The following is a 22,675-nucleotide window of genomic DNA, read 5'->3' as shown; positions in this document are numbered from 1 at the left end:
CTTTATTTGACTCTTCTATAAGCAAGAGCATTAAATCAGAGGAACATTTGTTGAGAATGGCTTCCCACTTGTCTCTGAAGCCCTTCTTACCATCTCCTCCATAGGCCGGGAATTTCTTGATCCTCAGTCCTCTGGGGATGAATCCTTTTCTCCAGTAGTCTGACAAAGTCACTAAGTTCAAATGGAGTCTTGTGTCTTTCTCCAACAGGTGCCTCAGTTCTTTAAAGACTTTTTGTAGATCAGCTCTGGGTAGCTCACCGCCGGGTAAATCATCCAACAGTGATGTTGCTGTGATAATCCGTTGCCCCTCTTCACGGGAATATGAGAAAGTATTCTCCATCTTGAGATGATGAGTATTGAAGGTCCAACACAGTAGACTGTAGCTGTGGAGCTGCTCCTCAAAAGCAAATCCCAGATGCTTGTAGAATTCAAAAAATGTCTGTCTAGGAGCGCTTCCTGGACTCAAATTTGTTTGTTTGAGGTGCTCTTTGGATGGGAAAATGTAGATGAGAGAAAAACAGGGGATTCCAAGGCACTCTCAATTGTCAAAGGTTAAAAAGCCTTTATTTTGTTGGCTTGGTTACATGTAAACCTTAAAAAAAAACTCAGACGCGTTTCGGCAAACAAGCCTTCATCAGGGAGTCAAACAGTTCTCAACAGGAAAGGAGAGGTTTTTTTAAATAATAAGTCAACCAATCAGGACTCTCCACATTGCAGATGTGCTAGTCAGGTGATAAGTGTAAGAGTATACAACCACCAGCAGGTGTCATCCTTACATCCCTGTGAGAAATAAATGTCGTACAACCATGCATACAGAAAAGTCAACATTCAGACACATTATTGTCAAATTAAAAACTAATATGTAGAGAGTTAACCCAAAACAAACACAAACAAAAAAACAAAACAAAAAAACACAAACAAGCAAAAATTCAAATAAAGACTCTGAAGTCAAGGTCCTCATTTAGGCCCGGATATTTAGTAGCCTGCAATTTATAAATCCAGAAGGTTTCTTTCTGATTTAACTGTCTTTGTCTACCACCTTTCCTCAAGGTCAGTGGAATGTGATCAATCCCACAGGCCTCTCTCATCTACATTTTCCCATCCAAAGAGCACCTCAAACAAACAAATCTGAGTCCAGGAAGCGCTCCTAGACAGACATTTTTTGAATAGTTTTGATGAATCTACAATGTAAATAGTCATGAAAATAAAGGAAACGCATTAAATGAGAAGGTGTGTCCAAACTTTTGGCCTGTGTGTGTATATATATAAATATAAAAGACCTACAAATATATATATAAGCATAAGGGACACATTCACATTTTATAAAGAAAAATAAAAAAATATATACTGTAAGGGAAAATAGAGTCGTGAGTCTGAATTTAAAACAGGTAGCAGCTGGAGCGTTTCTTATATCCTCTGGAAGTTGGTTCCTGAAGTGAACTGTATAGCAGGCAAATGCTGCTTCACCATGTTTTGTTCTGACAATGGGTTTTATAACCAATTTCTTTTTTTTGATCTAAGAGGTCTGGGGGGGAATGTATTGTTCTTTTGCTTTAAACCAGAAGAGTGGTAACTCTAATCCTATCATCCCTCTTGCTAAATATAATTACTTCCTTCTTGTCCTTATTCAGCTGGAGAAAGTTGTTAATTACATTGATGCATTCACATAGAGTCAAGGGGATCTTAGTCATTTGGTGAAAGGGCTAGGTCAATTTCGATGTCGTCAGCATAACTGTAGTAGGAAATCTCATTGTTCTTGATTATTTGTCTGAGTGGGAGCATATAGAGGTTGAAAAATAGAGGCCCCAGGATCGATCCCTGAGGGACACCACAGGTTGAAAGACGTCGTCATAGATGCACAGTCACCAATAGGAACAAAGAAACTCCTATCCTGTAGGTATGTCTTGAGCCAGTTTAAAACTGTACCTGAGAGGTCATTCCAATGTGTAAAAGTATGTTGTAGTCAACAATATCAAATGTGCTGAGGTTAACTTCTCAACTGTAGAGAAAAGCACACAAAGTGTTGTTAATGTTATTGCTGATTATGTTAGAGAACAAATTCTGTCTTGCCTTGCATATCTCAGAATTATAAGTATGGAGCATTTCTTTATGGATCTGATAATAGTTTTGGAGTTTATATTTGTGCCATTTTCTTTCAGTCTTCCTGCATTCTCTTTTAACGAGTTTAACAGTTGGATTTAGTGATTTTAGTGTTTCTCTGACTGTTTTAAATTTAAGTGGGGTGACGTCATCCATGATTTTCACTACTTTATCACATTTATCATGTACTGGGCCTGATAATAGGCCAGGGTTCTGAGAGAGTTCCTGCTCAAAAAGAGCACAAGTGTGATCATTCGCTTTTGAAACCTTATGCATCTCTTCTGAGTGTCAGGTGACATTAAAACATCAAAGTAAAAAGAAATGGTCGGGTAGGGCCTGGTCTTTAACAGCTGATGTAATGGTGAAACCCCTTGTGATCACAAGGTCCTGGGTGTGGCCAAGGGAGTGTATTTGCCCCTGTACATGTTGACTTAGGTTGAAACTGTCCAATAGTGCAATTAAATCTGTAGTTTTTAGAGACATCGATATGGAAGTTGAAATCTCCTGATATAATGCCACGGTAATATTCATATATATATATATATAATTGACAGGAGGTTGTTCAGCTCATCAAGAAAAACTTTAACTGACTGTTTGGGGGAGAGCTATAAATAGTTGCTGATAAAATCTCTGTGTGCCCTCATCAAGAACACTTGATGAGGGCACACAGAGGTATTCAAAAGATAAAAAGTCACCAAATGATAACTGCATGCAATGAAAGATGCTCTAAACAAAGTGGAAAGTCCTCCTCCTCTTCTGTTTATGGTTTTACTCATAAAAAAAACAAAGTTTGGAGGCTGATTCAGTGAGAGTAATGTTGCTAGTTTGAGCCAGCCATGTTTCAGTTAAAAGCAGAAAGTCCAGTTTGTGTGTGCGGATAAGATCATTATCTAAAAATGACTAATTTAAAAGGGACCTGATGAAAAAAGAATAATGTTCATAAGCATGTTCATCTCAACAGAATAGCAAAACCACAGTGCATTTTAAAACAATTAACGGTGGAGCCGTGAAAGGATCATCATTAATAAAGTTTAAGAATGGATTATAAACATAGATTACTGATTATTACTCATCAAATTTAACCAAAATTCATTTGCACTTGCAATGAATCCTAACACCATACCATGTTCCACCCATGACTGGGTTGGTCATGGTGCAGCACCAAAGTGAAATGAGTGTATTGTACCTCTACTATCTATGACCAGACTAGTAGAGGTGATTAGTAAAAAAAAGAAAAAATGGTGTTAGGTGTTGTTTCACTTTGACTCAAATACCAGAGCCGCCTTGCACATTAGGAGTTGTGATTGTATAAGATAAGAGACAATAGAATAGGCACACACTTACTGACAAAAGAAGGGAAAAAAAACCTATGCAGCAGTCTGAGTGTACGGCGGAGTCGAAACAAGACAAGTAAACAAAAGGTTCCCCTTCCAAAATCCATGAACTCTAGATTAGTTCCTATTTGCCTTTACTTTATTAAATTAAATTAAACAGTCAACATTCTCCAACCTTCCTGAATGTGTTTACATTGGCGCTTTGTAGAATTAAATTTCCCCCTCCTAATGAGGAGGAAGTCTCTGAGATCTGAACAGTCACATTATTATCATTCCATCCACCCTTCTTCAGTCTTTCTTGTCTACAATTTTGTCTGCTATCACACATGTAAAACCAAAGCTTCACTCATTTCAGGTAGATTTCATGTTACATTCAAAAAGTTTCAGATTTATATCAATCAGAATTATAGTTTTGACTTTACTTGACTTGTAAATGATCAGCTTTACCTATTCTTACCCCTATTTCTGTTTGGATTTCTGTATGCCCCTGTAAAACCTTCAGCTTAATCTGTCCTAAACTAAACTCCTAGTATTTCAAGCCAATCGAGCTGTCCCTCTAAATATTAACATCCAGCTCGGTACTTCATGAATGACCCCAGCTAGAACTGCACTGTGTCATAAGTGATGATTGACTTCACTTCATAAAATAGCAGTGAAACTATCTGCAGCATTCCAAAGAACAGTATAATAATGCGATATTAACAGGACTAACTGCAAGTGTAGTTTGTTGCAGGTGATTTAAAATGCAGCGGCACGTCTTTAATCTGCCAAACAGGACATATGTTACTCCTCTACTACTCTTGTAGTAATAGTAGTAGCTCTTGTTTTTAATTGGTTAATTACTATAATAAGTGACCAAAATCAAAATCATAAAAAATGTAAAATAAACCTAAACATATTTCTAACATTATCTAAAATCAAAGGGAAAACACACAAGTCATCAAAGCAAGAGAGTTGCTATGGTGACTTTGATGGGGTCAATCAAGTCAATCAAGTTCAGCCCTACTGCCACACCTTCCTCCCAGCAAATCCACGAAGACTGGTAGTATAAATTCCAGAGTTCAGGTTTGTACCTCTCTCACACCTGTGGAGCATCAGACCACAGGACCACTATGGGGACAGCAAAGGAGACACCCTTTTGGGTGCTAGTATGGATGGCTGTATGCATCGGATTTACTACCTCAGACACAGGTACAATGGCTTTGCCCATGTTCATTGTGTGGCTGGTTTAGCAGTGCACAGGGAAGGTTTTATGTTTTGATATGGGTGTTGTTGTCCACATGAAAATATACACATATTTTTTCTTCAAGTATGCTCTTTTTATTGACTCTTATACATTTTTTTTTTTACTTTTACAGGTTCCGCACAGGTTAATGTAATTCCTACAATGACCAAAATACGAATGCTTGCAGGTAAGGTCATATCCTTACATCACATGACGCTAAAGGCTTGATAATGCCGGATTCATAAAAGTGCATCTCAAATAATCTTACAAATACAGCAGCTCTATTCATTAGGGGCCTACTGTGGCACTCCCTTCAGGGTGTGTATTAGTCTAATTCAGAAATATACAACAGCAAAGAGCCGTTTATAAGTTAAAAACCAACAATTCAACAAATTTCAGTGTTATCAATATGCATGTGTGTGTGTGTGTGTAAAACTGGAGAACAATATAAAATAATTTCTCCTACACACCCAAGAAGTAGAGTAAATTGAAAGTTACATTGGCATTATATTGAAGATGACTCTGAAATCAATTGATACTGATGAGGAATTCTGAAAAAAAGAAGAACAAATGAAAATGTGAATAAATTCAACATGTATTCTTAGGAACAAGCCCAGTGCACAATGAACAGGTCTGTAGCACGTGGGGTAACTACCATTTCAAGACGTTTGATGGAGACATCTTCCAGCTCCCGTCCAGCTGCAACTACGTCCTGGCCTCTCAGTGCAAGAGCAGCTATGAGGATTTCAACATCCAAATGAGGAGGGAGCTGGAGAATGGCCTCCCGACCATCAGCAAGATCACCATGGTGCTGGAGGGCACTGTAGTGGAGCTGGTGAAGGGCTCTGTCTCCGTAAATGGAAAACTGTAAGTGGATATTCAATGTTTCCGTTATTTTCTCTTCTGTCATTAGAGATCTCATTGAAGAATACTGGTCAATTCTATTCAGAATTTGAGTCTGGTACTGCGCCATTGGGATGTGATTATGGGGCATGTTTCAACTGATACAGGGGATGCCTCTGCACACAATTGGTAGACCTAACCAATCAGAGCAACGAAATATGTGAATCCTGTAGGGAGAATGGCCAAAACATCCTTCTCGACAAATGAAATGCCTTAATTGCTGTTCATTTCTGTTCATTTTTTGTTATTACGCTTTCAATATCTTGTACAACAGACACGATAGCTAAATGTCTAGCTTCTCTAGCAACAGCCTTTTTGTTGTAAATAAAATCAACCGAAATGTGCTCAGGTGACATGAATATCCACCGTTGATCATCTGTCCATCATCGCCTAAAGCCCACCCAGACGATTTGATTGGTGTGCACAGCTTTCATACGGGCATAGAATCCAGACAGAATTTTCTGACCTCAAATATTCTGGGCATGATCAGTTCAGGCCTGCTTCCATGCTACTGTCAGATATGACCCAAACATAGATCCTCTAACAAAGGATGTAATTTAGAGAACATCTCCTCTCATAGCAACACTTACAACAAGTCTTACTGATCCTAGCACTCACCAGCCGTCTCAAACTGACAAGTAACTGTTAAAAACAGCACTCACTGATGCACTTATTCTTACTGTACTCTAATGTTTTTAAATTGTCCTAAAATTGTTGAGAACTGCTCTAAAAATTAAACTGTTTACTATGTTGTTAGTCGCTTTGGCTAAAAAGCGTCAGCCAAATGTAATGTAATGTAATGTAATGTAATTTCAAATAGTAAGACAGCATGGTTCAAATGAAACGGGTCTGATGTGCATTTCCTTGGGGACATTTGTTTGTGTTTTTAGTGTGATACTGCCATTCAGTGAATCAGGGGTTCTCATTGAGAAGAGCTCATCCTACATCAACATCAAGGCAAAGCTGGGGCTCTTGGCCAATTGGAATGAGGATGATGCCTTTATGGTATGAAACTCTGCACCTCATCTACGACCTTCATAAGTTTTTTTTATATATATTGTTAAATGACAGGTTATCATTTCAATAGTTATCTTAAGAGAAAAGAAAAGTAAGTGAGTATTTAAGATTTGGGGTTTCATCTTAATTCCTTTTTACCATGTTTTAAGAACTGTATGGGTGATTCTTCAAAAGTATTGCAAAACTATTCTATCTAGTAGCATATGAATTTGACCTTCAAGAGCTTGAGAGCAGTGTCATAGAGTCAGTACTGTGTTCTGGTCAACTTTCAACTCTTAGCTGACACAGAGACTCTTTATGCTCATAGGTGGAACTGGACAAGAAATATGCAAACCAAACTTGTGGGTTGTGTGGAGACTTCAATGGTGTCCAGACACACAATGAGTTTGTCACAAGTGGTAAATCATTTTCGTCATTATAACATTCTGACTTGTGATGATCAAGTTATTTGTGTGGAGAACAATGGTTGATTATACACAATATGGTTTTCTTTTTAATTCAGAGGGTGTGCCCATTTCTAATCTTGACTATGGAAGCCTCTGGAAGCTGGATGGTCCAACTGAAACCTGTACAGAGCCAATTACACCTGAACCAACGTGCAAAGATATGGTATGACTGGATCATAGAATTGCTACCACATTCAAAATAATTTTAGAGGAATACACTACTCAGTGCCATAAAGAGTGCAGATGTCTTGTTAATTGTTTCTTTTTAACGATTGATAAGTAAGTAAGTAAGTAAGTAAATTTAATTTATAGAGCACATTTAAAACAGTTTCCACTGACCAAAGTGCTGTACAGAGGATATGGCTAAAAATAGAAAATAAAAGCAAATCAGAACAAGCAAAATATAAAAGGCAAGCACAGAGAGAGTAAGCAAGACAAATACAGAAATACAATAGACAAATAGACAGCCCTAAACAAATAAATAGCAACAGTACAGAAGACACTAAAATATGAAGAAGAGAGGAGAGAGATGGACAGCTAGGAAGCAGGGAAGGCCAAGGAGTAAAGGTGGGTCTTTAGTCTTGATTTAAAAGTGGTGATGGAGGGAGACAGTCTAACATCTGGGGGCTGACAATTCCACAGACGTGGGGCTGCCACCGCAAAAGCTCTATCGCCTCTTTGCTTGAGGCGGGTGCGGGCCACAGAGAGAAGACCCTTGTCGGCAGATCTAAGGGACCTGGATGCTGAGAGGGGATGGAGGAGGTCTGAAATATATGAGGGAGCCAACCCATGCAGTGCCTTATAAACAATTAGAAGGACTTTGAAGTGGACCCTAAAGCTAATAGGGAGCCAGTGTAAGGAGGCCAGAACAGGGGTGATGTGTTGGTATTTCTTGGTGCCAGTAAGCATCCTAGCAGCTGCATTTTGTACCAACTGCACACGAGAAAGTTGGGACTGGGGGAGACCAAGATAGAGGGAGTTGCAATAATCTAACCGGGATGTAACAAATGCATGAATTACTGTTTTTAAGTCTTTGGGAGACAAAGAGGGTTTGAGATGGGAAATAATTCTCAGCTGATGGAAGCTACTCTTGATAACAGAGCTAATCTGCCTTTTAAAACAGAGCTCTGAATCAAGGATGACACCTAGATTTTTGGCATGTGGCTTGACAAAAGAGGAGAGGTGGGCTAATTTCCCTTCAATCAGGGGTCTAGCTTTAGAAGGACCAAAAATTATGACCTCTGTCTTATTATCATTTAGCTGAAGGAAGTTATTATTCATCCAGCACTTAATATCCTGGAGACAATCCAGAAGAGGCTGAATGGAGTTATCAGATTTTAAGGGCAGGTATAGCTGGGTGTCATCAGCATAGAAGTGAAAAGAGATGTCATATCGCCGGATGATGTCACCAAGGGGGAGCATGTATAAACAGAACAGCAAAGGGCCCAAAATGGAGCCTTGCGGGACCCCATAGGAAACAGGAGCTGAGGAGGAAGAGAAACAACCAAGGGATACTGAGAAGGTTCTGGTAGGAGCTGAACCAAAGTAGTGCTGTCCCCTTTATGCCTACCCAGTCCTCAAGACGGGTAAGGAGGGTGTTGTGGTCCACAGTATCAAACGCTGCGCTGAGGTCCAATAGAACCAGGATTTCATTTTGACCTGAATCTTGAGTGAGAAGCAGATCGTTGGTGACGTTTAGCAGAGCCGATTCAGTACTGTGGAGTGTTCTAAAACCTGACTGGAAGGGCTCAAGGATGTTATGCTCAGTCAGAAAGGGAAGCAACTGGGCCAGCACTACTTTCTCCAGTACCTTGGAAAGGAAAGGGAGTTTAGAGATGGGGCGGTAATTATTCAAAGAATTTGCATCCAGGTTGGGCTTTTTAAGCAGGGTTTGGACCACCGCATGCTTTAAGCAGGCAGGGACAGCACCAGATGTCAAACAGGAGTTGATAACTAGCTTTATGGAAGGGCCCAACATATCAAAGGTCTCTTTCAAGATAGGAGAGGGGACAACATCACCAGGGGAAGATGTGGGTTTCATACAGAGGACTATGTCCTTGAGATCTGCTAGCGATACATCAGCAAAGTGACTGAAAGTAAATAAAGGGCCTGAAGACACCTTAACTGGGGGGGGGGGGGGGGAAGGCAGAAGAGGGGGAGAGAACAGTGCTCTGATGTTTTCGATTTTATCAATGAAAATTTTCTTAAATTTCTCACAAGCATCAGCACTTGTGAAGGGAGCAGGTGAGAGTGGAGGGTTGGTGATTTGATTAATAGTGTGAAACAGAATTTTGGGTCTGTTAGCATGTTGATTAATAATATCAGAGAAGTATTTAGCTCTGGCTGCTTTGGCGGCTGCCTGGAAGGATGCTAAAGTAGATTTAAAAATGTCATGGGAGACTGGAAGACGGTCTTTTAGCCATTTCCTTTCAGCTCTCTGGCAGGCCTGGCATTATCTAACCAGACTTGAGATTTAAATTTCGGACGCTTGTGACAAAGAGGAGCCACCATATCAAGAATGATATGGTGGCTCCTTTTTGTCAGAATTATTTATTAAAAAGTATACCTGCTGATATTTTAAAAAGTCTCCATGATCCTTGTGTTTCTTGAAATAGAATGTATGAAATAAATACATTTGGTAAAGGTTGTGATTATTCTGTTTGTTTGTCTTTATTAGACGTCTGTATGTGAGCAGCTGCTCTCCAGCCCTGCCTTTGAAAGCTGTAAAGCCGTAGTGAACGCCGACTCATTCATCAAGGCCTGTGCGAGGGACCTCTGCCTGTGTGCCAACAGCTCTGACTCCTTCTGCCTATGCGGCACCATTTCTGAGTACTCACGTCAGTGCATCCATGCCGGAGGAAAACCCGGCGAATGGAGAACAGAACAGTTCTGCTGTGAGTATCTCCTGTTATCTCCGTCAGTATCCACAGGGATGAGGTGAGCAGCAGTAACTAATATGCCCATATGTCCTCCAGCAAAATCATGCCCCTCCAACATGGTGCACCAGGAGTGTGGAAGCCCGTGTGTGGACACCTGCTCAAACCCTGACAGAGGACAGGTGTGTGAGGAGCACTGCATGGATGGATGCTTCTGCCCACCAGGTATGAATCTCTGACAAATCGGTCTGCTGTTTCATTTATTGTTGGTGTCCCTGATGTATGAAGTTACTCAGTAGCCCAAAACCTATTTACCTTTATATAGGCACTGTGTTTGATGATGTCACTGGGAAGGGCTGCATCAGTTCAACAAAGTGCTCCTGCAGCAACAACGGAAACATATACCAACCTGGAGAGTCTTATTCCAGCAACTGTACACACTGGTAAGTACTCTGGAATGTTGCATGTAGCAGTATGCACAGTGGTGCCTGAGGTATTTTGAAGGTAACTAGTTTTTATATGTTCCTAAAGTTGCTCATGGTGAAATGTAAGAACTGTTTTTCCACAATGATACCACCATGTTATTAGTGTTTGCAAGGCATATCTTTTGGCTTTAGAATTTTGCACAGAAACATCTTACTGTTGCTTGAATGATAATTTGTTCAAATTGACTAAATGTACTCAATTGTGTTTCTAACCAGTACCTGTGGTGGTGGCCAGTGGAGCTGTATAGAGAAGGACTGCCCAGCAACATGCTCTGTGGAGGGAGGCTCCCACTTCTTCACCTATGATGGGAAAGCCTACACTTTCCATGGGGACTGTACCTATGTCCTCACAAAGGTCAGTTTCCATACACAACTCCGACTGAGGTGCTGAGATCAACTCCAGTACTGACATTTCTTTTATTTTAATGATCTAGTCTTGATAATCCATATATTCTGATACAGTTTGAGAATCTTTACTGATCAAAGAAAGACATACTTATATGTTCATGCTTGTTCTAAGCTTATAAGTTAAGCTTGGCCTTTGCCTTTCCCGGCAGCACACCCAGCCAAATCATCGTAGAGAACTTAGATGAGCATTTATGCTGGGGTGCTAGATAGATAGATAGATACTTTATTGATCCCCATGGGGAAATTCAAGAATGTTGGGAAGTAAAGTGTAGAAGTGTGTAGAAGTGTGTTTCTTGTCATTCATCTTGAAGTACTGTGAATTCTGTACACTCTTCTCTTTGAGAAATAAAACGACTTTACCATATTTCTGTTAATTTGGCCAAATGTCTTTGCCATCCTGCATACCATAAATTTGCGTTTTTTTGTCTTTCTTGTTTGGATTGCACAACTTATTGTGTCAAATGTGCGTCTTCAACCCTCTTATGAGTCAGAGCATGCGACCTATGCTCTTTTACTTCATCTTGCCCAAAGTCTTGTCAAATGTCATGTCATTATTCCACATCAGGCTACCAGTCAGGCTCAGCAGTCAATAATACACAAACACAGATACATTTTTTTGACAATTATGGAATTCAGTCTTTTTGAGATGCAAAGAAAACTCCATATAGGAGAAGTAACTTTGCAAAATGTTTTCTGAAATTCCACTTCACAACACAGTCAACAGTTTTCACCGATTTAACTTTTTATTTAAAACACGTTCTGTCTTGTTCATCCCGTGATTCCGTTTCTTCTTTCAAAGGTTCATTCATTTTGTGCAGCTTGAGTCTAACTTCAAATTGATGTCTTTATCCCTTCTGGGTCAGAAACTAATGACGTTCTGCAGTCGTAATGGAATCAACTTTTATCTCGTAAATTACCCCACTAATAATGCCCTGAATGGTATGAAACTTCTACAGTAGTACAACTATGACCTTTAGTTCAATAACGAGGCATTAGAAAGTTTGTAAGTGCACTTTTGTAAACTTCTAATATTTTGTATATATGTTTTTGCAGCAGTGTAATGGGGCCGACTTCACAGTGCTTGGGGATCTTGTCAGATGTGGTTTGACAGACACAGAGACCTGTCTAAAGGCTGTGACACTGGCAGTTTCTGGAGATACTGTGAGTACTACTTGCTAATGTTGACATATAAAACTTCTCCACTCATGGTTGACAATACCGTCAATTTGTTTAATTTTGTGGAAAATTTGTATCTATTTTTAGATCACATCAAATTCAGTAGTTACATACATGTCATTTAAATGATTTTGTCTTAATTTTCTAGGTGATTAATATCCAGCCCAATGGAAAAGTTTTTGTTAACAGGATGTACTCGCAGTTGCCCCTGTCTACAGGTTTGTTGCTGGCACATAATGCTGGAATTAACAGCCTAAAATGGTCATGACTGGTTTATTTGGTAATGCATTCATAACATGGCGTTCTTTGATTACTTTTATAGCTGGAGTGACGATTTTTGAAGCATCCACATTTTTCATCATTGTTCAGACCTCAGTTGGCATTCAGTTGGAAATTCAGCTGTCCCCGATCATGCAGGTGTACATCACAGCAGATTCTAAACTCAAGCAAAAGACATGTGGTACGTACCAATGTAATGAAACACAACAATGTCCAACAATGACCTTTAGATGGGCCTAATTCAGTTACTCTCAATGCACCCGCAGGTCTGTGTGGAAACTTTAACAGCATTCAGGCTGATGATTTCTTGGCGATGAATGGAATTACTGAGGGGACAGCATCAGGCTTTGCCAACACCTGGAAAACAAGAGCCAGCTGTCCTGATGTGAAGAGCAGTTTGGAGAACCCCTGCAGCCTGAGCATCGACAATGGTAGAGATAGCATGACAAGCTTGTTGATGTGTTTGCAAAATGCATGCTAAGGATGGCCAGGATAATAAGCTGATGAATATGGTTTTCTTATCATTACAGAGAAGTATGCCCAGCAGTGGTGCTCCCTGCTCACAGACCCTGACGGCGTGTTTTCCCCATGCCACAGTGAGATCAACCCAGACATCTACAAATCGGTTTGTCCTTAAGCATACTATGGGGCATATTTTTATCTAAAACGCATGATCTGAAGCATATGGTTTAAGTGCATTTAGGGTGTGTCCAGGCCACATTTGATAATTTGACAGTGGAACAAGTGATCGGATTCCAAGTGTTCAGATGCCAGGCACATGGTTCAAATAGGCTGTTCATATGTTTCTTAATTAAGCATGGGACTAGTTTGGGCATAACATCAATTAAACCAATGAGAATACCATCCTCATCTCTACATTCCCAGTAGTGTGTGTACTATGGTGCGGTGCTATTACAATGATGAGTAAAAGCATCTCTGCAGGAGGAATCTGCTTGCATGCACGACTGTCTATGCAACAGCAAGCTTTCAATAAAGTAGACTGAATGTGACAAGTAGAATACTGAATATGCGTCTGTGCTTGCCTAGTAATTTAAGTCATAAGCAACGACAAAACAGTGTCTTACACACTGTTATTTATGTTTACAGTACTGACTGATGAGGTTATAATCGAAAACAAAGCAACACTTACCCTAATAATATTCAAATGACTGCATAAAAAGCCTAAGGACTTTCATCCAAGCACAGTAGTAGAGTCTTTGTGTTACGTTGTGAGGGGGTCGTTGCTAAAGGGCAGATCACTAGTTATACTTCTTGACAATGCACTCTGAAAAAAACATTGTGATACTGCACATGTCATTTTAGACCAAGTTTTTCTTGGTCAGTGGCATTATCATTTTCAGTGGTGCCAAAATAGCAATTTGTGATCATGCTCTTGACCACACATTGTGCAAAGACAGTTGCGTCACGTCTGGCACTGCGATGCACCAGGTGTAAGATAGGGCCCTAGAGGTTTTGTCAACTAGTCGACTAGTTAAAAATCACTAGTCTGTGCTGTAAACAGCAATCAACTAGTTGTGGGCAAATGTAGGGAAGTATTTGACCGAAAATGAAACTTGTTCCTTGCTTAAGGCACCAAACCCCTTCAGCCGTTTCTACTGGTCGGGGTTCGAACCGGCAATCCTCCTGTCTGAAGTCTGAAGCCCTAACCAGTAGGCCACGGCGGCCTAATGCATAATGTTAGCGCTAGCATGGTGCAAATATGCATGGTGCATACTGGTGCAAAACGACTAGTCAACTAGCCAACAACTATTATGAAAAACTTGTCAACTAGCAAATATCAGCAGTTGTGAAACCTTTAATACACACGTTACAACATCAACTGCAACAGTTATGATCACTATGAGTAGAGGCATGGCAAACCAAATTTGATTTAGATTTTTTTGGTGATTTTCTGCTGTAGAACTGCATGTACGACAGCTGCAACTGTGAGAAAAGTGAGGACTGCATGTGTGCTGCTCTCTCATCCTATGTGCATGCATGTGCAGCTAAAGGCATCCAGCTGAACGGGTGGAGAGACACAACCTGCAGTGAGTGAGAACACAGCATCCAACACAAAACAGTCATTTACCTGTGTAGATATTGCTCTCATGACACCATGCTATGCGCAGTTCACGACAGTCACCTTGGCCCATGGACATTTCATTTTGAATGCAATCTCTGAACTAATTTCACTTATGTAATGTATTTTTTGTTATTGTTTGTTATGTCTTAATGTCTGTGTGTAGAGAGCTTTGTGTTATACTCTGTGCATGACAAATGGACTATATAAAGAAAGTACCTACTTACTGACCTACTCATTGTATTATATAATGCAGAAATTGGTGCTGAAAACTTATTTTTTTGTCTTCAGAGAAATATGCCAACAACTGCCCGAGCAACATGGCGTATGCCTACAGCATACAAAACAGTGACCGCACATGCCGTTGCTACAGCGATCCTGACTTCACCTGCTCAGCTACATTTGCACCTGTGGATGGATGCATCTGTGAAAAGGGAACATATCTGGACGAAGGTGGGACATGTGTTGCACCAGCCAACTGCTCCTGCTACTACAAGGGCCAGGTGATTCCTCCAGGGGAGGTCATCAGCAAGGACAAGGCCACATGGTAAGAAGCTGTTTACTTCTTTTTGTGAAAACATCATGAAAAACGTGTTAGCTTTGCATTCTGATCCTTTATCTTCTGCAGAGTATCCCAGTACTCTGCAAAATGCTATAGTCTTTCTGTTGGGGTTTCCACTTCATATGAATTGATTGTGAAAGAAGACTCACTATGATGGGGAAATCCCAAATATTAAAGCATTTCTCTATTCACTATAAATGAACAGGAGAATCCACACTTCATCAAACCATTGGATCTCAGAGCAGGGACAGGGACATATTTTTAATATGGTGCAAACAGACTAACGTCAGGACTCGTAGTCAGGAAAAAATAATGTATGAATGGCACCTTTAAATGGTCAGCCTACACGTAATTGGCAGTCTCTTATTGTTCAACATGTCAATACACACAGCTTGTTTGACACCACAATATAAGAAACAATTAATAGTTATCCAAAAGAAATTGCATACAGAACCAAATACACAAAGTCATGGAAAACAAGACAAATTAATTTCTTAATGTAGACCATATGGCTCTATGGTGTTTTGTGTAAATATCCAGCAAGTTTGTCTGCAGAGGAGTTTGTTAACAATATCACTGCCTCTTGACAATGGGGAGATTGTCTCAATGCCCTGAATTTTGAGAGAAGCATGATTATTATTCAGCCGTGCCCTTGTGTAAGTTAGATTTTTTGATTGAATTGCATTCTTATGTTCGGCTTGTTTCGTTTGTCCAACATACAATAAACTACACGTACAGCACGCTATGCGAGTGCTGCTGCAATTGATGAAATTATTGATCTTCAAGCTTTTGCCTGTGTGCGGATGTTTGAGGAATTGACCGATCGGAGCAATGGGCACAGTGACCATATTAGTAAAACCCTGTGGGGGGGGGGGGGGGGGGGTAGGAAACCAGGAGGGGGGGGGGAGAAGAGGGTGAATGTCTGTCTGAGTGAACTATGAACTATGTGGTCTCTGATGTTATGTTACCTGCACATCTGAAGATGATCACTGGCGGTATAGCAGAAATTTCTAGGAGGGATGGATTTTAAAAATATCCCAATGTAAATAGTGTGTTTGATCTTGCTCACTCTTACTGTATGTTAAATCCTGTAGAGAAGCAGGACTGGGGAGGAGCGTGAGACTTGAGTTTTTTGGTTAGAAGGAAGTGTCAAAGAGCCTGCTGCTCTTTGAACGGCTATCTGTAAATACTGTTCTGAATAGCCTCTAGCTGTAAAACGTTCTTTCATAAAACAATGACTTTTGGATGAAAATCACCAGGCCTATCTGAGCTACAATTTCTGTGCTATCTTAGAAACTGGCCAGTGAGAATATTTTTAATGGAATGTTTAGGTTGGTTGCTGTTGTAGTAGTAGTAGTTTGCAGTTGCCCATTTCAACCTTTGTAGATGGTTAGAACTAGAAAATGTCCATGTCCACGAGGCTGTAGCTACTTCTTTGCAAATGTCAAATTATCTGTTGTAGAGTTCAAATACTGAAAAAAAATCATTAAGTTTGTTTGCAGTTCTTTTCCTTTTTTGTTTGAAGTTTTGTGAGTGCCCATACAAATTCAAGGCCATAAGTGATCTCATCTGACAGACATTAGGCATTGAAAGATTGCACCAGAAAATAAATGACAAATTTAGCACACCTGCAACAATTCTGTCTTTAATAAGCAGTTTAGCCTCATTTTCTAAAGATAAATAAATAAATAAAAAAATATTTCTTTACTTTACTTAACAGTGGATGTTGCAGTGGAACAGAACATTTCTGCATTTTTGATTGAGGAAAAACAAATATACAAGCTGGTGGAATTTCCCAATTTGTTGAGTTGATACCGCCTAGCCCTATAGCCATGACCCCTCCTCAAGACTGTGTAACATTTACACAGATTTCTGGATGATTTTTTTTCCAGAAGAGTGCCTTTAGTTTGAAAGATGGACTTTTTGTGTATACTCAGTTGTGGTCATTTAAATGTCTCATGAAAATGTTTCTTCTTCTTCTTCTTAATATTTCAGCACATGCAAAGCTGGTAAACTCAGCTGCATGGGAGAAACTACACATCTTACTAGTAAGTCCATTTTTACAGCCATTACAAATGGTATACAGTCAGAAATATATGGTGTGATTTTGTGACAATGCCTATACCAATAACAGTAAATCAGACAGCTGACCTTAACTGACCTCATCATACACTGAAATAAGTGAGAAAGATCATGTGAATGTGGGATAACATCTCTAATCTGTCAACAGCATGCCCAGCACCCATGGTGTATTTCGACTGCTCTAATGCTGACGCAGGAGCCAAAGGTGCTGAGTGTCAGAGGAGTTGCAAAACCCTGCATATGGCCTGTGTGAGTGTTGGGGAATCCCTTGCTAGTTCTTACTTAGTAGGTTTAACCTGAGAGTGGTAATCTTCCACTTTACACCCTTGAGAAAATCTCACCCATCCCCAGCTTTTGTCTATCAGAACTATACTTTGTTCTTAGAGTCTGTACCATTTCCCCTCACTTAGGAAAAGTAATGTACTTTGTCTTAGTAATGTACTTTTGTTTGTTGAAACAGATCAGCGCTGAGTGTGTCTCAGGCTGTGTGTGTCCTTCTGGTCTGGTCTCTGATGGAAAAGGTGGCTGTGTAAAGGAGGACCAGTGTCCCTGTTACCACAATGGAGCTCAGTACAAAGCTGGAGACAGTATCAAGGTTGACTGCAATGAATGGTATGGTTGTTAGTCCACCTTTTGTTATTAACAGTACAGCTGTTTGGATACTTTTTTCTCTGAATATCTTTCCTTGTTTGGAAACAGCACTTGCAAAGACACAACATGGGACTGCACATCGAACTTGTGCCATGGCACCTGTGCCATCTATGGAGATGGACATTACATCACTTTTGATGGGAAGAGATTCAACTTTGATGGGAGCTGTGAATACATCCTAACTGAGGTGTGTTGTTGTGTCCCTTGTTTTGAGTGCAAGCGCTGAACAGACAAAGGGGCATGAGGAGCAGTTCACTAAATTTGACAAAGTGTGTACAAAGGGTTTACAATCACAGACCGCACCTTTAACGCATTTTACAATTTTTTGCTGTTTGCAGAATTATTGTGGACATGGAAGTACTAATGGAACCTTCAGAGTCATCACTGAGAACATTCCATGTGGAACCACAGGAGCGACATGTTCCAAAGCCATCAAACTGTTTTTGGGGGTGAGGACACATTTAAATGACTGTAATGGTGAATGGCTGCTATATGAAGTCCAGAAACCTGATGATGTTGTCCTCTTTTTGAATGCTGTCCTGTTTGTAGAGCAATGAGTTGATACTGACAGATGGAGGTTACCAAGTTGTTAAAAGAAATTCAGGAGCAGAGGTGCCCTACCAGATCCACACAATGGGGATCTACCTTGTGATTGAAGCTAACAATGGTCTGATTCTCATGTGGGACAGAAGAACAAGTCTCTTCCTTAAGCTGAGTCCAGAGTTTAAGGTGAGGATCACTAATATTTGTGTAATATTTGGATAGTGTCAATAAATGGAATGAATAAATGACGTTTTTTGTTTTTCACTGATCACTTTATTCTTCTTAAAGGGTCATGTTTGTGGCCTTTGTGGAAACTATGATGGCAACGCTAACAATGACTTTGGCACAAGAAACCAAGGACAGGCCATTCAGTCTCTGGAGTTTGGAAATAGCTGGAAAGTTTCTCCAAGCTGCCCTGATGTAAAACAGACACAAAGTCCCTGCACATCCAACCCTTACAGAAAATCTTGGGCTCAGAAAAAGTGTAGCATTATCATAAGTGAAGCATTTGCATCATGCCATTTTCAGGTAAGCTGAATGTAACTACCGTAAATCCTCAAATTGTGACTGGGGTCTTTTATTTACTTTACGCAAAGTACAGGTCTTTATTTGGGGCAGGCTTATATTCAAGGCAGGCCTTTATTTCTTATTAGGCTTCTGTTGTAGAATTTTATTCTTAAATAAAGTAGGCTAAAAGGCTACTCATAAAATAACAACTTGCCAGACACGCCTTCATGAACAATAACAAATTAGCGTAAATAACAGCAAGTTAAGGACATATTTTTTTCTAACATGTTTTTGTTGTGAGACATGCGTTTCGTTTGGAGCGTATACTGGCTATTAAAAGCAGAAGTTTTTCGTTTTGGTTTGGGATTTAATTTACTGTTGGACTGTTTGATATTGCTAAATGTTGGGACTGATGGACACTGAAATCTGGGGGGTATTTGAAGGTTCACTATTAAGTTTCATGTAGTTGAAAGAGTGTCCACAGGATTTCCAGGAAAGGCAGCCGTTTTCATTTTATTGAACGTGCGCTGTGCTTTAATGAAAATCTTATTGCGTAGCCAAGTAACTTAAATTGAGTTAAATTGAGAGTAATTTTTTAATGATGTATGATTTAGGCCTACTTGTTGTATTAAATCCATAGGCTGGATGGATGACTTAATAGACATAATGGAGACTTTTCATTGGCAACAATAGGCTTGCAACCTTAAGGCCGACAGCCTATTAAACCAACCAACAATATAAAATATTAAAAAGAGCTAGTTTCTTACATTGAGTTAAATCGAAACAATATCTTCTAGTGCTCGTGGACTGATAGCCCTACTAGTCGGCAATTATTACCCCGGCTTGTATTTGGGGCCCGGCCTTTATTTGTCCGAATCGACCATGACCCGACTATTATCCAAGGTCCGGCTATAAATACAATCCCGGACATAATTTGAGGATTTATGGTATTGCTGCTTCATGGATCTTTAATGAGGCCCTCTTGTTCTCCCTGTGCAATTCTTGTGTGCTTAACTGGCATATCTTTCCTGACAAGGTGGATCCTTCTCCATTCTATGATGCCTGCGTGAGTGACTCATGTGCCTGTGATAGTGGTGGAGACTGTGAGTGTTTCTGCACTGCAGTGGCTGCTTATGCAGCCGCCTGTAATGAAGCTGGAGCCTGTGTAGCCTGGAGAACCCCAAAGATCTGCCGTAAGTAATAACAACATATCTCTAGAGTACTCCCACAGTTATATAAGTATTTTATACAAGTTTTCAAATGGTAAGTTCAGAGTGATCTTTGGACAGTGACACAATTGTTATACTTTTGTTTCTGTAAACCACCAGAATGGATCTGAAATTAAGCACTCAGGAAATGTTTGATGCGTAGATTTTCAGCAAAATATGACCACTGCCAGTCCTGAACATTATCTCCCCAATAATAAATCATACTTGTCAATTTGTCTCAATCTCCTTCTCCATCCCCTACTCTTGCAACTTTTGTGTATGTAAATTAGTGTGTACATATGTACGTTTGTGTGACGCCCCTCTGCTCCCCCTTCGGGCCATCTGCCGTTTTCCATGGTGGCCACACGGGCAGGTTGCTGGCTTGCAGTGGGGAGACTAATTAAAGAAGATTGGCCTCACCTGGCGCCGGTGTAGGCCTATATATCATTGCCTTGTATCACTCTCTCTCTCTCCCACCGTTCAGACACTTTTTTTGTATATGTGTGCTTCTCTGTGTGTGTGTGTGTGTGTGTATGTGTGTGTGTGTGTGTGTGTGGGGGGGTGGGGGGGGGTAATGTTGTGTGTGTGTGTGTATGTCTGCTTACCTGCATGTGTGTGTGTTTTATGTGTGTGTGTGTGTGTGTGTTCTTTTGTGAGTGGGTGTGTGGGGGTAATGGGGTGTGTGTGTTTATGTGTGTGTGTGTGCCTGCATGTCTGTGTTTTATGCGTGTGGGGGGGGGGGGTTCCCTGTCATGCTTGTGGGGCTACATGCCCATCAAGTTTCGTGTACCCCAGTCTTTCAGTGTTCCGGGAATCGTTGACACAAAATTTTTGAAGAAAAAAAATCCGGAAGACATAATAATAATAATAATAATAACTATTACATTTTTGCGAAAATCCATTTGCACTATTTATGCAAATAGTAATCTATGAAGTTGAAAATGGTGTGGCCCTGACCTGTGATGATCATTTTCTAATCCTGTCTAAATAATTTCCCAATGGCTTGTCCTCTCATTGCAGCTCTCTTCTGTGATTACTACAACCCACCTGGTGAGTGTGAGTGGCACTACAAACCCTGTGGAGCTCCATGCATGAAGACCTGCAGGAATCCCACTGGGCAGTGCTCTCAGCAAATACCAGCGCTAGAGGGTAGGAAAGACATCACACCACACACATTTAACATACTGTGTATGCTTGAATGTCCACTTTCTTAAAGGTGTTGTGGAGCTGCTACCAATAATAGTTGTTTTTTTCTGTGAACCGAAGTGGGTGTGTCATTCGACAGGTTAGTTATGCATGCTACACCCTCTGTTGATGCATCCTGGGTTCCATTCAAAACTAGTGGAAATGCAGGCTGGTTCACTAGATAGCACCAAGGTTCAAATAATTTGGAATAGAACCGGTTCAAGAACCAGAATTAAAAAACGACTAGTAAGAGCTGATTTATTTCTTGTGGGACAAAGAATGACGTCCAAAAGATCACATTTGAACACATCATTGTGCATTGGGAAAATACTTTTTTCAAGACAAGAATTTTTCCTTTGGGTCAAAACAATTGTAATCACTGTTAATAGAAGGGCATTTTATCTTTGATCATAAGGATCTTCAAACATTGTATGAAAAAGTTTATTCTGCCCCTTCACCCTCAGGTTGTTACCCTCAATGTCCTGCTGATGAGCCCTTTTTTGATGAAGACACCATGAAGTGTGTACAGAGGGAGAAATGTGGTTGTTTCGATAGTAATGGCAGACACTACAGCAATGGAGAGAAAGTCCCTTCCACAGCAAACTGTGAAACATGGTATATCAAACAAAGTATATTAAACAACAAATGCACATAAGACGACTGGATAACTTAGACATTAAACTTATCTTTTATCTTTCCACAGCCAATGCATTTCCACAACCATCAGCTGCAAATTTGATGCCGCAGGTGAGAATTGCTTTATGGAATAGTATTGAGACTTTGTTGTAAAAATGCATTACTAGAGCCAGATTTTGATCAAATAAAATTCTATTGTATCTGCAGCTTGCACCTGTCTATACCATAATAAGGTTTACCACATTGGCGAACATATATATAACACTACCGATGGAATGGGTAGCTGCTTCATAGCTGTTTGTGGAGAGAATGGGACTATTATTCGGTCAATTTATCCTTGTCCCACAACCCCAACAACAACAGTGTCATCACCAGTGTTTACCTCCACTACTCCAGGTAAGAGCACATACTGTATACTATGTTTTCAAAGTTCAGCTGTTTTTTCCTGCAAAATATTGTTAATAAGGGGCAATGGAACACATATACATTTGCATAGAAAAATATACATATTTTGATGGTCTGATATTTTTTTGAAAACTTACTCAACCAAACCATTGAATTGGGTGTAATGGGTCACTATTGTAAATAAATGGGCATGAAGGAACTATAATTTCAAACACTGCCAAATTATAGAAATTGGAGATTAAGGGCACAAAAATGCTAATTTAAGCCACTAGAGATGACATAACAAGGAATTACCAGTGCATGAAAAATATAGTATATCCATTGTTGAGATATAGCATTCACAAGAATGGGCCTTTCATGGTTACAGTGAACTTGAACATTAACCTTTTATCATCATTTTTCCCCATTGTTTTTTTCCTACAAAGGGCTAAACAACAAATCATAGATTTTCAAAACATTGAGTGCAGTTCAAGTAATACCAGAATTACTAGATTTGTGTTTTGTAATCAATTACGCTTCTTTTATGTCAACAGAAACAACAGAATATATCTCAACTGACTACACAAC

The 22,675-nt window shown here is 40.0% G+C and overlaps 1 protein-coding gene across 1 annotated transcript; it reads left to right on the top strand.

The window, feature by feature from the left end:
* Nucleotides 1–4,821: 4,821 nt before the first annotated feature.
* Nucleotides 4,822–21,722, top strand: LOC121682492 (mucin-5AC-like). Its single transcript, XM_042062649.1, has 26 exons — nt 4,822–4,846; nt 5,265–5,526; nt 6,453–6,567; nt 6,887–6,977; nt 7,082–7,188; nt 9,703–9,919; nt 10,001–10,126; nt 10,227–10,344; nt 10,603–10,741; nt 11,848–11,955; nt 12,119–12,188; nt 12,293–12,430; nt 12,516–12,680; nt 12,780–12,874; nt 14,171–14,297; nt 14,621–14,876; nt 16,887–16,939; nt 17,122–17,222; nt 17,434–17,585; nt 17,673–17,811; nt 17,963–18,073; nt 18,174–18,353; nt 18,456–18,695; nt 19,711–19,867; nt 20,903–21,031; nt 21,532–21,722. The coding sequence occupies exons 1-26, from the start codon at nt 4,822–4,824 to the stop codon at nt 21,720–21,722; spliced, it is 3,612 nt and encodes a 1,203-aa protein (XP_041918583.1).
* Nucleotides 21,723–22,675: the final 953 nt, after the last annotated feature.

The sequence above is a fragment of the Alosa sapidissima genome, chromosome 14 (genome assembly GCF_018492685.1).
Source record: "Alosa sapidissima isolate fAloSap1 chromosome 14, fAloSap1.pri, whole genome shotgun sequence".
NCBI classification, from domain to species: Eukaryota; Metazoa; Chordata; class Actinopteri; order Clupeiformes; family Clupeidae; genus Alosa; species Alosa sapidissima.
This window is presented reverse-complemented; position numbering and strand designations above follow the sequence as displayed.